The sequence below is a fragment of the Adiantum capillus-veneris genome, chromosome 9, assembly GCF_014529385.1.
Source record: "Adiantum capillus-veneris isolate H3 chromosome 9, ASM1452938v2, whole genome shotgun sequence".
Classification (NCBI taxonomy): domain Eukaryota; kingdom Viridiplantae; phylum Streptophyta; class Polypodiopsida; order Polypodiales; family Pteridaceae; genus Adiantum; species Adiantum capillus-veneris.
This window is the reverse complement of record NC_140939.1, coordinates 131897700-131914396: the sequence shown is the minus strand read 5'-3', so window position 1 is coordinate 131914396 and position 16697 is coordinate 131897700. Positions and strand designations below refer to the sequence as shown.

At 42.9% G+C, this 16697-nt stretch overlaps 2 protein-coding genes across 2 annotated transcripts; one reads left to right on the top strand and one right to left on the bottom strand.

Annotated features, from left to right (window-relative positions):
• The first annotated feature begins 2389 nt into the window (after positions 1-2389).
• Positions 2390-4934, top strand: LOC147451189 (pentatricopeptide repeat-containing protein At2g33680-like). The gene has a single exon (XM_086520150.1). The coding sequence runs from the start codon at positions 2678-2680 to the stop codon at positions 4307-4309; it is 1632 nt and encodes a 543-aa protein (XP_086376276.1). The 5' UTR covers positions 2390-2677; the 3' UTR covers positions 4310-4934.
• Positions 4935-5859: 925 nt separating this feature from the next.
• LOC147451188 (uncharacterized) lies at positions 5860-13541 on the bottom strand. The gene is made up of 8 exons (XM_086520149.1): positions 13389-13541; positions 9069-9178; positions 8627-8874; positions 8417-8545; positions 8164-8320; positions 7626-7768; positions 7517-7552; positions 5860-7419 (listed from the first exon to the last, which is right to left on the bottom strand). The coding sequence occupies exons 2-8, from the start codon at positions 9142-9144 to the stop codon at positions 6610-6612; spliced, it is 1599 nt and encodes a 532-aa protein (XP_086376275.1). The 5' UTR covers positions 9145-9178; positions 13389-13541; the 3' UTR covers positions 5860-6609.
• Between the last annotated feature and the right edge of the window lie 3156 nt (positions 13542-16697).

The window sequence follows — 16697 nt, the reverse complement described above, 5'->3', positions numbered from 1 at the left end:
TTCTTATATGCTCGCAGTTCGTCTTCGGGGATTCTTGAAGGTGAACTGAAAGATTCTTGGCCTCTTGGTTGTTCAATTAGGCAGGGCTGCCCCCTTAGTAGTGCATTGTTGTATGTATTGCCACACACCCTTTGTTGATGCAACTCGATCACTTCACTTCTTTTGGTCGTCTTCATGGCTTGCAGTTACCACCGGGTCACAACTTCATTGGGCACGCTTATGTCGACGACTCTTTGTTTATGCCTCAAAATTTCCATGCTAACGTTCGAGTGAATATGGACACTTTGGAGTTGTATGGGCTTGCGACTGGTCTTAGAGTCAATTTTCACAAATCGAAGCTTCTACCGATGAATCCTTGTTTTTGACATGCTTTGTTGTGGCTAGGAGTGATTGCTCCTTCGAATGTGATTGTCAGGCATTTGGGGTATCCACTTCAAAGGAACGTCTCTCACGGTCAAAAAGTGCATCGGATTATGCAATGCTTGAATGTTAAATTGCATTACTGGAAATTATCTACATGGCCGTTGCATGCTCGCTTGAAAATCATTTAAAGTATCTTGATGGCTTATGTTCAGTTCTTTTTGCCATTACTACATTGGCCTCGCCATTGTCTCACTTCTCTTATGTCATCACTTTTGTCCTATTTGTGGCGAACTCATGCTTACAAAAAAGGCATGCATTTGATGTTGATGGAGAAGCTTTCCACTCCCAAGTGCTTTGACGGTCTAAATATCTTAGATTTGCAACGACATGTTTTTGCTAGGAAGGCCACGTTGTTACCTGCTCTTTTGCAACAATCTCAGCCTTGGGCTCTTATGATTGCCTGCTTGTGTCAGCATGTTGTCGCTTCCTCCTTTGGTCACTAGCAACCTTCTCTCTGGGAGGTCGTGTTTGGCAAGATGGAAGGACACATTCTGAGATGCCCACTTACTTCCAATTTTATTTTTGTGTGGAAAGAGGTTACAATTCATTTATCTTGGCATGGTCAACAATAGCGGGAAGGGAATTCGCTTTGACTGGAGAGTCTTCATTGGAGTCAGGCATTCTCTCTTACTTTGGTTGACCGTTCGCCTCGCTGGGCATACTTTATCTCTTGTCATGGCCTTCAAGTAGTTGGTGATGTGGTTGATGAGGCGAGCTACACTTTTCAGTTTCCCCTTGCCGCTTGACGTTTTGGATTGGGTATGCATTACCGTCAGCTTTGGAGAGAGGTTCAACACATGCTGGATGACTTTTTGTCCATTCTGTCCCTTGGCTGATGGTGCTCGCATGTCTGATTGGTTTTTTCGAGACATGCTCTTTGATGCTATGGTGGCTGCTAGACAGGTGTATACTCTTCTTCTATTACGGTCTTGGATTGCTGACCATTGTAATTCCCTATGGTCAATGTGCAAGGAAGATATCTGGTGGAAGAAGCCACCTTCCCAAAGCAAAGAGTAGGGTGAGCAATTAGAATGAGGCTAGGAAAGTGCTATCGTTTGTACATAGAGAGCGTGTACAAGAATGAAATGATACCAAGAGCTGTGACCAAATTCTTTGGAATGCTAAGAGCTTTTGTTGTTGCTACTGACCCATTTGATGAGTTGACATGACATAAAGTGTACAAGAAGAGGTATAGCAACACAATAGTGGCTAGGTGGTGCAATAGTGAATGGAAGGTTTAAGAGTCAATTTGTGCTTTGATGGTGTATATCAACAAAACAAAAACTAGTGGCCACGTGGTGGAACATTAAAAGTAAGGTTTATGAGCCGATCCATCCAAGGTTTTCCTTTGATACATACGACTAATACCAAAGTTATACTTATATTTCATATATTCAATTTTTTGCATGTGATCTCAAAAGTACTTAAAAATTGAATTTCATCACACATGAATTAAAGCAATTTATGTCATCTTTTTGAAAAGATTTTAAAAGAAGGTGACAAGGATTGAAGAACTTTTGCACTGCTCAACGAAGGGAGGCATGACAATCTGGAATGATATAAGCCTCCATAACATCAAATGTAATGATTTCTTCTTTGTGCAACTAAAGTATTTTAAAATGACAAAGTCCCTCAAACACTAGAGGAGAAGCATTAGTCCCCCTTCAACACTAGACGGGATAATAGTGACTCGGGAAGAGAAGCTTCCCTATGATATTATTACAAATGTAGAGAATGGTGCTAATTTCACACATACTGTATGGTTTTTTTTTGTTTTTGATGGGCACAAGCATCACAATGCACAAATTGCATCTCTCAACATTTTTAGAGGTTATCATTTGCAAATTCTCCTTCATCACACATCGTTTGACTCCAAATCTTAATCATGTTGCGAGGTCGTCGAGCTTTCGGCCAGCTCGTTGGAGGAGGGCTGTTACCAAGCCTCAGAATAAGCTATGATTCACACCATTTCCATAGTGTCACCACCAGAGCTCTCCTAATCCTAATCCTAATATAAGCTCTAACTTATGATGTGGTTGCCCACCCGTGAAAGACGAAGATGTTAGCCTGCGAATTTCATGGGCAAGAGCCATGACGTAGATGCTAGCCTGTGACAAAAACCAACTCGACAGCAGACAGGTCATGCATCCTGGCGCTCGAACATGTGGTGAAAGAAGCGGGAGAGAGAGAGATCTCTGTGCAGGCTTCAACACGGAGAGAGAGAGAGAGAGAGAGAGAGAGAGAGAGAGAGCAAATGGAAACGGCGCTTGGGGGCCAGCTGAACTTGCATATGCTCCCAGACGAGGTTGCAGTGCAACCTCTTCATGGTAGTGGTACTCACACTAGCCTCGGCAAGCCTGCAGACCGGCAACTTATTGTCGATCTTCTGAAAACATGCAGAAACTTACCTGAAGGAAAGCGCATCCACACCCAAGTCCACTCATCCGGGCTTTCCAATGACACCTTTATCAGCAACCTCCTTCTGTGTATGTATGAACGCAACGATGCTTTGCATGACGCTCGCTCTGTGTTCAACTGCATGCCTCACCGCAATATTGTCACATGGAATGCTATGCTTGGTGCATATTCCAAACGATTGCAACCTGAGGAAGCTTTCCATGTCTTTCATCTGATGCTTCAATGCGGCATGGATCCAAATGAGAGAACCTTCGTCAATTTGGTATGTGCATGTGCCCAACCATTGGCTTTGGCCCTTGGCTGCACCATACATGTTCGCATCCTTGGTTCCATTTGCAAATCCGATGTTATCCTGCACAATGCTCTTATCAACATGTATGGCAAGTGTGGAGCTCTCAATAAAGCTCGTGCTATGTTTGATGACTTGCATCAAAAAAGTGTAATCTCTTGGAACTCCATGATTGCAAGGTATTGTGATCATGGCAAGGGAAGGGAAGCGCTCACGGTTTACAAGGAAATGAGGCTGCTGGGTGTTCCACCGTACAAGGAAACGTTTGTTAGTGCACTCGCGGCATGTGTTGTCTCAGCAAGCTTAACTGAGGGCAGAGCGATTCATGCTGACATAGTGGAGTATGGCTGGGAGTCTGATGTCGTGCTTGCGACAACCATCATCGATTTTTACGCCAAGTTTGCATGTTTGCTAGATGCTTGGTTGGTGCTCTCAAAAGTACAAGAGCATGATGCGGCTTTGTGGACTGCTATTCTTTCTGCTTATTCCCACCATGGGGAAGCTGGGTCTGAGGCATGCAAAGATTCGGAACAGATTGGCTTGATGGGTCCTTGTGAGTGGCTCGCATCTTTGGAAGTTGGCTTGAGCATACATGCTGAAATTCTCGAAAGGGGCTTTGACTCTGACATCATAATTGGAAATGCCCTTTTGAATTTGTATGGAAAATGGGGTGCCCTCATGGATGCAGGTGTCGTGTTTAGAAAAATGAGACAACATAACAATATTTCATGGAACGCCTTTGTAGCTGCTTATTCACAGTTTGGGATGATACAAACAGTTAATCTGTTGATGCATGAGATGGAGCAGCTAGGTTTCAGGCCAGATGGTGTTACTTTCGTCTGCTTTATATCTGCATGCTGCAGAGAGGGTTTAGTAGAGGAAGCTGAGTTCGCTTTTCTCAGCATGATCAACAAATGGAGCATAGTGCCTGAGATGGAGCATTATAATGCCATTATCGATGTCCTAGGAAGGGCAGGGAATGTTCAGGAGGCTGAGAAGGTGATCCATAGAATACCCTTTAAACCAGATAAACAGGTGTGGGTGACCTTACTCGGGGCTTGTAGCCTGCATGGAGAGTCGAGCCAGGGAGAGCAAGCTGCAGAGTCTGTCCTGAGCCTTGGACCTCAAAGTACTTGTGGGCCTGTTCTTCTTTCGAACATGTATGCTTCAATGATCTAATTAGAAGTGTGTATCTTGGAAATGAAAAGGCAAATTGATATTCTTTCTGCCCTCTTTCTTCTGTATGTTCCTGTCATAGTTGCAAGATTGTGAAATGGGGAAGTAAGGCAAAGAGGCTTGGGTAGTGACACAATCACTTATGAGAGAGAATCAGTTCCCAATGTAAGAAGCTTAATTACTTTCCAAAGTTGACCATCTTTCACACCGTACGATCTGGAATTGGGAAACACAGAGGCAGCACTCACTGCCAGCTATTTTCTCAAGATTGTTAAGTAACAAGGTCAGATTTTAGGAATTTGAGGAGGTCAGTCCATTGTTGCATTGCTTAAGTGCAGTTCGGCAAAACCAACGACATTTACAGAGTTTGGCAATAAGTGACGCAAATACTACGCATGAGGGGGTCCCTTATTGAACCCCAATCTGTGCAGAAGACTTGCTGGAGCTAGAGATGTGGAGAGTGATATGATAGAGATAGACAGAAAAAAAGAAGGATATGTTTATGTCTACAAAATGCCAATGTGGCTTTGCTTAAATTTCATTTGGCAACATGGCCTAGTGTAAATACAATACAAAGCATTACAATAGAGAAGTAAGAGTGTCTTGATAGCTCTTACATGATTCATTCCGCGCATGTGTAGGGGGCTAAGCCTAAAGCTCTTGCTATGTACACACCCCCACAAAGAGAGGGAGAGAGCTCCTTTATTTCCAAAATTTGTACATCATAAGTATACAAAAGGACTCCCTTTTCTTGTTTTTAGAGGGCTCCCCCATACACCCTCAAAGACCAGATCCCCTATTGCATTTAGAATAGTGTGATATTATGAAAGGAAAATGGCAACTTGGTTAACACTAGAAGAAGTATGGGAAAAACAGTAAACTTTTGACTTACCAAAAGTGCTCCCACAGGGATTGTGCGCGTGTGGCTACAAATTACCCTTAAGTTTTCATTTGATAGTACATTTAAAAAGCTATTATTACAAGGAAAATAGGTGAAATTAATATGTTTACTACAATTCAGGATGTTCTCCCCTTAATTCTCCTAAAATGTGCAAAGGGTGGGTGGACACAGTTTAGTTGCATGTAAATCTCGCGAATCCACTCACATAATGAAATTGTACCTCACAAAAAATTATCAAAATAATGGAAATTTTACTGGTGCCCTCTCCCGAGTCCTCAGAAAACAGACTCTACTACAGCTATTTTTGAGCAAATGCAAGCTTTTTGGCTAAAACAGATATTTCTTACCTTGAAAGCGGGTAAAATTTAACACATTTAAGAGTAAAATCATCTCAGACAATGGACAGGAATTTGAGTTCGAAATTTTTTCCATTGCTCTCAAAAAAGAAAATTTGGGTGACCACTACCCCATTGCAACAACATCCCCTGGTAAAAATAAAAGGACATCCAGTAACTCAGCACATAAGTTGTATAGATAGCTACGGCAGCGAAACATTATCTCAGAAAAGCTAGTAAGTGGGGGAACGCATGGGCATCTAGCATCAAATCCAAAATAGGAGTGTCACAGGCCTTAAACTCACCACGGAATGACAGATAACAGAACCCTTACGCTTCCCACATTTCTTAAGCTATGGTTTCATTCAAAAATGTCAAGAGAATGAAGTATACATCTTCAATGATCACCACAGGAAAAAGGTAACCTCAATGCACAGTAGAACCGCCAAAGACCTTGCTAATTGATAGAAGAAGAGCAAGCATGACTCTACCTCTAGAATTTTCTCAATCACAATGGGGCCATTGGTGTATGTCAAAATTGATCCATGAGATGAGTCATTGTATTGCTTTTGAGCATGAATTCACACCCGAACGCTAGCTAGTGTGACGCTTGATTCTGGCCAAAAAAAAATCACTGAAGTAAAACGAATGTGGAACTGCCCATTCATGCTAAAGATTTGACAACATAATTAATTCTGCCCTGGCAAAGCTCTATTTCCTCATTAGTCTTTGCATGTAAGAGATTCACATTTGCAGCATCAGACCTCTCCCATTGCCACGGCGATATTCCAGATAGAAAGGATGTCAGTTGTCTTCCAGAAGTGACATGTCGACAAGACAATCCTTGTGATCCCCACGAATTTCATCGTTTCCTCCATGCTAGTCAATTCCTGGCCAATCATCTCACTGATACACAGCATTTGGTCGCAAATACTCATTATCAGCCTCAAATGGCCCCAACCTCGAGCTGAGTTGACAATCTGTACATATCTACCAACATCATCACCCATGAATAATAGCGAGAAGGCACTCACGGTTGGCAAAACGCAAATTCCAGAAGGGTGCTCTTAAGGCCTTGGTGGATGGGGTGCCGGCAAACTTGATTGCCCATATACACTTACTCCAGGTGGTTGAAGAGGAGGATAGATGACAGGGTTATAAGGGTTCACAACCATCTGCGGGCCACCAGCAAACACCTGGCCCTGCATTCCAGGGGGTGTCGGGGGTGGATGAAGTACCCCTGTATACCCAAACGATTGCATGCCAGCAGGAGCATAATTGCTAGTGTTAAAATGAGGTAAAGGGGGCAGTGGGGGTGGAAGAGGATACTGGCTTTGTGCATGCTGCGATGACGGCATGTGCAGCTGCAATGGACCGGAATAGTGCTGCATGCTTGCACTTTGAAGTGGCAAGAGAGATGTATGGGGTTGATGTACATTACCTAGGCTGCCCTCTGTGCTTTGCAGGACATCAACTTGGCCATGCAGACGCTGCCTCTTTTCCCCAAACATAGAGCCTGTGGATGTATCTAAAGGTGCACTTGTGGACCGCAAATTGGACGCCTCTTCTGCTACCATCGACGATAATACAGATGTCAAGACCTGCGCTGATGAGGATGAAGCCGCAAGCTTCGCTGCAACTTCAGCAGCTGCAGCAGAAGCTGCACTCGTGGGTTTCTTTGGTTCATCCATAACAGAAGCCGTGCCTTCAGTGGTAGCAGGAGGCGGCCACTGATATTTATCTCCTTCTAAATCTTTTGTGCTGTTTGATTCGTTTTCTTTAGGTGCAAGCTGAACAATCTCACCAGCCCCAGCACTGCTGCTTGAAAGGAGCTGCTGATGCAAATTGGCTGCATGTTCAACTTGAGTTCGTGCAGTCTATAAACACATGAAGACAATGAGATTTGGAAGTTGCATTGAAGTGCCTTGAATGCTAGTACATGGGAAAAACAGTACAAGCAATCGACAAGCCCACCTGGCGCTGGGAGCGAATCAGCTCTAGCTTGCTTTCCTGATAAAGCAAAAGCAACGATTAAGAAAAGCCTTTTAACAAATCCATCTGTAACCAATAAAGACGTAATTACCTGTTCTCTCAATGCCTCTTTCAAGCATGAGACAAGAGCTGCTCTTGCAAGCTCACACATCTCTAGCTGCTCGATGCAGTGCGACAGTATCTTCTGTTGCTCTTGTAGCTCTTCAACAAGCGTTGTGGTGTCCTGTGACTCTCCTGCAAACACAAAAGGGCCAAAATCACGACCTGTATCGAAGCTGGCACTCCACGCTTATTAGAGCTTTTGATTGCCTTGAATCACTCAAAGCCTTGTGCTGAATAACAAATACAAGACAATGATGAGTGCTCTCACATACATGCAAGTGATGACTTCACCAAATTCGACCATTCTTGTGTGTGCTAGCAGTCAACAACCCATCTCCACATTTGCAACTCTTGAGCAAAAGTCTAGCAATTTGAGAGCAGATGGTGTGCTTGCTAACCTCACGGGCATTTAACCATTTCCCAAGTATGTACTACATGAATGTTTAAGAGAGCATAAGGCCTCTTGTGATTTCTCAATTGGTCGTGATTTTGTGGTGCTCAATTAATCAGATAAGTGGAGTACTTACGAGAACCTCGAACAGTGTTTGCTTCCTTTTCCAAACCATCAATACGGCTGACTGCTGCATTGCATCGACCCAGTGTTGCATCCTCATCAGATACAACATCTTGCACCGATCGATATGCTGAGGCCAATTTTTCCTGTATTCCACCTGCCGGAACTTTCTGCATGCAAGAAAAGGCAGTATGTCAAGAAGCATATCAAGATTTCTTAAATGAAGTGCATCTAAAATTTCAACAGAATAATGCTGGTGAGCTTACAATTTTGATGCTGTGATTGGATTTAACACGATGCTCCAATAGATCTGCCGGTGGGTCGTTCCCAAGCAATTCTTCTCTCAAACTTCTTGTCCTTGATCCAAACACCTTCCTCTCGTCCCAGATATCTACCTGCCTAGCAGACATATCAACGCACATAAACATAGTAAATTTAACCTTGCAAGATACCTATGAAAGCAATGGTAACCCTACCAAGCGGAACACTACAGTGTGTGCACGGCTATCACCCTTCTCAATTACATCCTTTAAAGCTCCGGGCAGTACTTTCCAAAACTCACGGACGAACTCCAATCCCCGACGCCTGCTGTTCTGCAAGATATCATTTGCAAGGTACAAGAAGGGCACTTGCTGCTCCTTGGGCAGTTCTCGAAGCTGCTTGTCCCAAGTCTCTACCACTGTCTGTGCTTTTTTCCGGTGGAAAATGCACCAATGAGATAGCGCTGAAAACTCCAGAGAAACAAACGTTAATGTTGATTTTAGAAATGAATAGCAGAAATGAACCCTGTACTAATAAACTCATGTATAAAAAGGTGCCTTTGTATGTTTCTACCCTTTGAAAGTCCCTTGTTATTTGTGCACATGCCACAGCAAAACTTGAAACTTGCACTGAGAATTTTAAAAAACTAGGGCATACTTTCTATGCTCTGTTGCGTATTGTTGAGCTTTTTCAGCTTCTCAGCTAGAATCTGTTCATTAAAAGCACTGTTCATCCCTCCAGTTCGAAGCCAGACTAGTTCCAAATAACTGGAAAAAAGAGAGAAGGATGGCGATTATTCAGAGCTGCAAAAACAGGTTAACAGTGCTTTAAACTGATCTTACATGTGCCTACAAACATATGTTACAGTGCACAGAAAGGTTGCATGCGTACCTATGGATGAATACTGACTTTACCATACAAACACACACAGGGTTGGCATCTGTCACCATATTATGGTAGTGATGTGTGCGAAGTTTGAACACACACAGGACTGCCAGGGCACTTCTTCTCTCATTAGAAGGTTTTTCACCCCCGGCTTGTATGTATGGTCATCATTCTAGGGCAAACCTTATCTTTGTACATCGACAATAAGAATAAAACACTTTTTGTACATTGACAATAAGAATTAAACACTACGTGCTGTGTGGTCTCAAGCTTCTCCTTCTCCAAGCTGTGTGCACACGTTCCTGCAACCCTAACTCCAACATTGGAATCAGATCAGGCCGGGGCTTCCTGGGCAGCGTCGTCAGCCTTCATGATCTCTCGCTGAGATCATTTTTGGTGAGCATTCCCCAGAACTTATTAGTCTATCAAAAACTGATGCCCAAAAGTCAACACTTTCAAAACTCAAGAGTCAATATGGACTGCCACATCAGCACCTGAATTTCGTGCCACAAATCCGCCAGCACAATTTGTGCTGCCTTTCTGGCGCTTTTCTGGTTTAGTTCCGGTTCAACTCTTCTGGTCCGTCGGGTCATGCCACATCATCACTTTGTGGCATACCCCAAAGAGTAATCAGCATTGATTACTCCTCTCAAAGAGATCATTCTTGGTGAGCATTCCCCGGAACTTATTAGTCTATGAAAAACTGATGCCCAAAAGTCAGCATTTCCAAAACTCAACGTCTGTACAAACTACCACATCAGCATCCGAAATTTGCACCGCAAATCCACCCAATATCCCGCCACAATTTGCGCTGCCTTTCTGAGCTTTTTTGGTTTAGTTCCAGTTCGGCTCTTCCTCTCCTCTTCCGGTCTGTCAGGTCATGCCACCTCATCACTTTGGGACATACCCTCCCTTGACAAGAGAGTAATCGCCCTCAATTACTACTTCAGAAAAGGCATAAAACTAATTTTTTAGTAGACACTGACTCCATGGAGACATGCCAAGGACCATCCTCACAAGACGGTCCATTCACAAAGCATGCATCTGTGCATATCCTATCCACACTTGATTTCAAATAACAGTCTGCGTCCACATAGTTCACACTGAACATTCAGTTGCAAACTATCCATCTAGTCATCTCATCCAACTCTTGATACACTAGAATCACGATCCATCTCATCCTTTCGGAAGTCATCTCATCTATATGAAACTCTTGATACAATAGGATCACTATCTAGTCATCTCATCCTTTCAGAAGTCATCTCATCTATATGAAACTCTTGATACAATAGGATCACTATCTAGTCATCTCATCGAAAAGGAACTCCTTATGCACTAGCTTTTCTAGAAAAATTACTTGAAAAATCCCTCGAAACGCCCAAATGGTGCAAGTACATCACTGTGAAAAAAACAAGGAACATCTACAATGGCAAGAGCTCAAACGTTAGACATGGTCCAATAACTGGTATAATCTGACAACAAAAGGCAATGGATAAACAGAGGGGAGAGCGCAATCCGTGATGAAGATAAGAGAGAAGAGACAACTGACATCACCAAGGAACTACAGGAGGATGCCAAAAGATAGCAACAAAAAAGCACTATGCTAGAGCTAACAAGGGGCTATCATCCAGTAAAGACACCAATCGACTTGCTAAATGTGGCTCCCGAGAACCAGAGTTGGGGAGGGAACTCCAAGAAGAAAGTGAAGGAGGTTTTAAGACAACAACCTAACGTAGTAACCTGGTAGAGCAAGTAGATAGCAGAGCTGCAAGCTAACAACAACAAACCCAACCAACCAAATGCGGAGAACACAACAAATTAAGGAGAGAAGACAATGAAGTAAACAATAAAATAAGGAAGCCAAGAAAATCAAACAAAAAAACATGCTCTAAAAACGGACTTCACCGACACCCACACACCCACCCAAAAACATATAAGCATGCGCACGCACACCTTCACCCACCCAAAAGTTAGTTTAAAGAGCATGAGGAAAACAAAGCATGCAAAATTAAACTCTACATACACACCCGACATACACACGCATAAACCACGTCAAGGAATTGCAAGCTGCAAAACCAAAAATAAAGCAAAGCAAAGTAGAAAGGTGAACAAAAAGCAAACGCGCCTAGTAGCTTGTACCAAAGGTTTGCAACGTGAGTCCTTGCTTGCAAGGTTCGTTTCAGGCCCTCCAAGTAGTTTCCTTGACATTGCGTCGAAGAACCCATTGACGCAATCTAATGCTCCGGCTCGTCAAAGAATGCATGGCAGGGTATGAACCACCCAACCAAGGTTCGAAACACCAGATGTGTGTAGATGGATTGCGGTTGAAAAGCAAAGGAGACTAAAGGTGAAGACGGGACCCCATGGTGGAAGAGGGCGATGTGAACGGAACAAACTTTGTTGAACCTTCAGAAAGTCTGTAAACTCATCATCCATTTAGTTACCTCTTACATGTTGTGGCCCATTCACAATCCTCAAGCAAGTTGGCGATATGGTCTGCACAATCTCATATTCATCCGGTTTTTCATGTAAACCGTTTAAGTCAACGCTTACAAAGGGATAACGATGCAGTCGATCAAGGTGTTCTTGTTGATTATATTGAACCTCACCCTCAACCGAATGAACCTGAGCATATTCTTGACTAGCATGGTCTAGGTCAACTGTAAAGATAGACCTGAAGACAGGGGCACTTGGAAAAAACATTAATGTTCTTAGGAAGAAATAGCCCACATTTGTTTTCGAACAAAAACGCTTCTCCAAAGGAGGAATAATGTCAAGGCAATGGTAGGACAATAATGTCAAGGCAATGGCCCTAGGGCATACGTTGTCAAGAGGTCTCCTAAAGAGGGGCCAAGTGGCCTATAAAGGAGTATGGATGGATGTAGATGAGCATGCATAGTTCAACAAGGGCACGACAGAGATTTGGCGTAGCAAGGATTCGGTTGCTCTCTCTCTCTCTCTCTCTCTCTCTCTCAAAAGTAAGGCTTTTGTATCACGTAATCAAAATTACATGCCCGAAGGCATTAGATCAGCTTGTAGACGTACAAAGATAATGGATCTGATAGTGAAAAAACCCAATGATATAGGCGAAAAACTACCAATGACACAAAGTTACAAAAGATGGGTGATACGACAAAAGCTAGGAGCAGGGGAATGAGGGAAGAAAGTAGCAGAGAGCTGAAGCAGAAACAGGCTACCCCGACATCAAGAGAAGGCCAACTCTCTCTCTCTCTCTCTCTCTCTCTCTCTCTCTCTCTCTCTCTCACATCAAGAGAAGGCCAAAAAAACTCCACCCAAGAATCTCCAATAGCCAACTCTCTCTCTCTCTCTCTCTCTCTCTCTCTCTCTCTCTCTCTCTCTCTCTCTCTCTCTCTCTCTCTCTCTCTCTCTACTCAACAGACTCAATTGTATCAAAGCCTAGCCCTAAACAAAAGCAATTAAACAAAACGAACTAAAGTATTTCAACATATCAACTAATTAGACATCACATGAAAACTTCACATCATAAAATCTGCATGGTCATCTAATACAACTTGAGCATAATGTCCAGATTCTAAGACTGCATTATATATAGCTTCGACCAACACTAAGCATATAGGTACCAACAACATGATGCCACACGGAAATGTCAAAACAGGTAATAAGCATAATATTCAAATAAGCTTCATGGCACACAAACACCACAAAATGCAAAGCTCATTAATAAACAAAGTCTTTGTGAATTCAACGAGCTAGCATAGGTTCAAAACATAGGAGGCATTGTGACCTTAGACCATCAATTTGGGTAAGTTTTCAATAGAACATGAGCAAAATTAAGTGAAGTATATGACTAATGTTTAAACTTCCCCGCTTCAGTAACGTGGAAAGAGTAAATACAAGCAGGGATGTACTAAAAGTGCACTGATTAGCTGTATCTGGCACTAAATGCAAGCAGTAGGAATCTTCACAAGCAGAGACCAAGAAATTAGCTGCCAACCCATACACCATTATGTTCTACCAATTTCAATGCACGCCGAATGCACTGGTTCAATCACACACTAGTGGAAGGGAGGATTGCTTGAGTGGAACAAAAAAGCGCAGTCATGGAATTACCTGCAACCAACTTTAGGGTTTCTGGGCGACTCTCTTCTTTCTGCGTCGTATACTGTTGTGCCCTCTCTCTCTCTCTCTCTCTCTCTCTATAGTCGTTCTGCGAAATGGGCAACTCGCAACGATTATCAGGTTCTCGGCTTGTTATTTCTTGTTCTCTTTTTGAACTCTCGGCCTCCCGTATCAACTATTTTATTATAGGGAAAATTACCCTCTAATTCCAAAAATATCCCTCAAATTTCAAAAATTCCCAAAATACCCTTGTATCTAGTTTTGTTGGATTGTTAAGGATTTTCTAATCTTTCTTCCTTTTTGACAATTGAGATCCGTTTTTGAGTGCTTAGAACGTAATTTGTCACAAATTACCTCGCAAAGAAAGACAATTATGTGTAAAAATAATGAAGCAATTCATCTCCAAAACCTATATAACCAACTCAAAGTCTACTTTTAGCATCTTGCATTGATATACAATCAGTCTTCTTATGAAAAGCTACAACGTTTTTTATTTTTGGAAATATTTAATCTCACAACCAAGAGTATTTTGGGAATTTTGGAAAATTTGAAGGGCATCTTGGGAATTTCCACAAATTAGAGGGGTATTTTGGTAATTTTCCCTTTACTATGGAGGGTGGGCATGTTTTTTGCCTGCCCCTTTAGGGGTGAGGTCTTAGTGATGCCTCCCCTTTTTGCTAATGAAAAAACGAAGGTTTTTTCTTTTTTAATGCACAATTTTTGAGTGGTTAGAAGAGATAGAAGATACTCTTTAGAATGACAAGCCAATATATTCACATATGCGTTGAATCATAGAAAAGATATTTACATTGTTGAATTCCCACAAAAAGACACATTTTCTAAAGGGAAAATTACCAAAATACCCCTCTAATTTGTGGAAATTCCCAAAATACCCCTCAAATTTCAAAAATTCCAAAAACACTCCCGATATTTTGCCATAAATTCCCAAAATGCCCTTCAAATTTTCCAAAATTCCCAAAATACTCCTAGTTGTGAAATTAAATTTCTCCAAAGATTAAAAAATTTGTAGCTTTTCATAAGAAGACTCGTTGCTTATCAATATAAGATGCTAAATCCAGAATTTGAGTTGATTATGTAGGCTTTGGAGATGAATTGCTTCATTATCTTTAGACATAATTGCCTTTTTTGTGAGGTAATTTGTGACAAATTACATGTTAAGCATGAAAAAATGGATCTGAATTATAAAAAAAGGAATAAAGATAAAAAAATCTTGAACAATCCAACCAAAATAGATACAAGGGTATTTTGGGAATTTTTGAAATTTGACGGGTATTTTGGGAATTTCCACAAATTAGAGGAGTATTTTGGTAATTTTTCCCTTTCTAAAATTCCCAGATTGTGCCACCCCGATTTTAATGCAGAGAGAGAGAGAGAGAGAGAACCCTGCGGAGCAAGGCCCATACTTGTGTGCACCCAAAGAGTGGACAGCTTACTGCCCTCAATTGGGCACCCGGTTTCGCTTTCCCGATGAGAGCCTCCTCACCGCTATGAGAGCCCTAGCCTTCTGTGCGCTCCTTGCTGCACTGTCGAAGCAAGGGCCTTGCCTAACACTGTGTGTGAGCCACAGACGGCTCCAAGCACACAACTAGCTTAACTAGTAAGCTCAAAAGAGGGCAATGGTGTGTCACTCACCGCTCTATGCTCCTGCCGTGGAGGATTCCTCGCCGCGAAGAAGAAGGAGACACCGCTACGTCGCGCTCAACCGCTTCACCGCCGTCGTGCCGCCGCAGTGCTCGATCGCACTCTCTCTCTCTCTCTCTCTCTCTCTCACACACACACACACACACACACACACACACACACACACACACACACAAGGAGGTGAAGAAGAAGAAGATGGAGATGGAGATGGAGCAAGAGCACTCTTCTATTGCACAAATGAGAGAATGAGTGAATTTTAGGTTTAGTTGGCTTTTATATGAGCTCACCTCCTTCACACTTGGGCGCCCATGCTTAGCCAACTAATCCCTTGAATGTCCCAGTTAGAGTGCGCCTCTCATCGGTGATCACTCTTACCCTTTTCCTATTGGCAACCCTCATGGCTCACGGACACCCCATCACCTACGACGGACGTGTATTATGTATTTGGTAGAGTCAGGTATCGGGCTTGTCGGACCAATAGGAAAAGGGTAAGAGTGATCGCCGATGAGAGGCGCACTCTAACTGGGACATTCAAGGGATTGGTTGGCTAAGCATGGGTGCCCAAGTGTGAAGGGGGTGAGCTCATATAAAAGCCAACTAAACCTAAAATTCACTCATTCTCTCATTTGTGCAATAGAAGAGTGCTCTTGCTCCATCTCCATCTCCATCTTCTTCTTCTTCACCTCCTTGTGTGTGTGTGTGTATGTGTGTGTGTGAGAGAGAGAGAGTGCGATCGAGCATTGCGGTGGCACGACGGCGGTGAAGCAGTTGAGCGCGACGTAGCGGCATCTCCTTCTTCTTCGCGGCGAGGAATCCTCCACGGCAGGAGCATATAGCGGTGAGTGACACACCATTGCTCTCTTTTGAGCTTACTAGTTAAGCTAGTTGTGTGCTTGGAGCCGTCTGTGGCTCGCACACAGTGTTAGGCAAGGCCCTTGCTTCGACAGTACGACAAGGAGCGCACATTTTTGGCGCCGCTATCGGGGAATCGCCCTGCACTAAGCCCAAGAGGCACTTTGTGCTTCTCCTATGAGTTGTTTGTAGTAGGAAAGAAGAGGAAGAGGAAGAGGAATGAGTTATTTTTCTGCAAGTTGTTAATTTCTGTATTGTCTGCAAGTTCTGTGATTTCTGCATAATGTTGTGTTTTCTGTTTGCACACAATCTTTGCACAATTAGTAGTCGTTAGCTTGTTCGTAGTGAATGAATAAGTAGGTAGACAGTTAGCAATTTCTGTTTGCACACAATCTGTACACAGTTTTCTGTCAAGGTTTGCCTGCACACAGTCTTTGCACAGTAAGGTAGTGAGAGAGGAAGTAGGTGGACAGTTAGCTCACTGTCAGTAAGCAGTTAGCAAAGTGGTTAACAGATTAGTTAGTGGTTAGCAGCACTGTTAGTAGGTAGATAAGGTAGTGAGCTATTGACAGAGAGGTTAGGTAGGTGTTGACAGTGTGTGTGGCCAAGAAAGGGTCACCTAAACCGCGCGTGGTTGTCGCCTCAAAAAAAATTAAAAAATTAAAAAATTAAAAAAAAACCCGAAAATATTTAAGCGTGAGTGACTGGGGGGCTACACTAAAATTTTGATCGGGATCGGAAGCCCAGACCCAGACCCAGGCCCAGGCCCAGGCCCAGGCCTCAGTC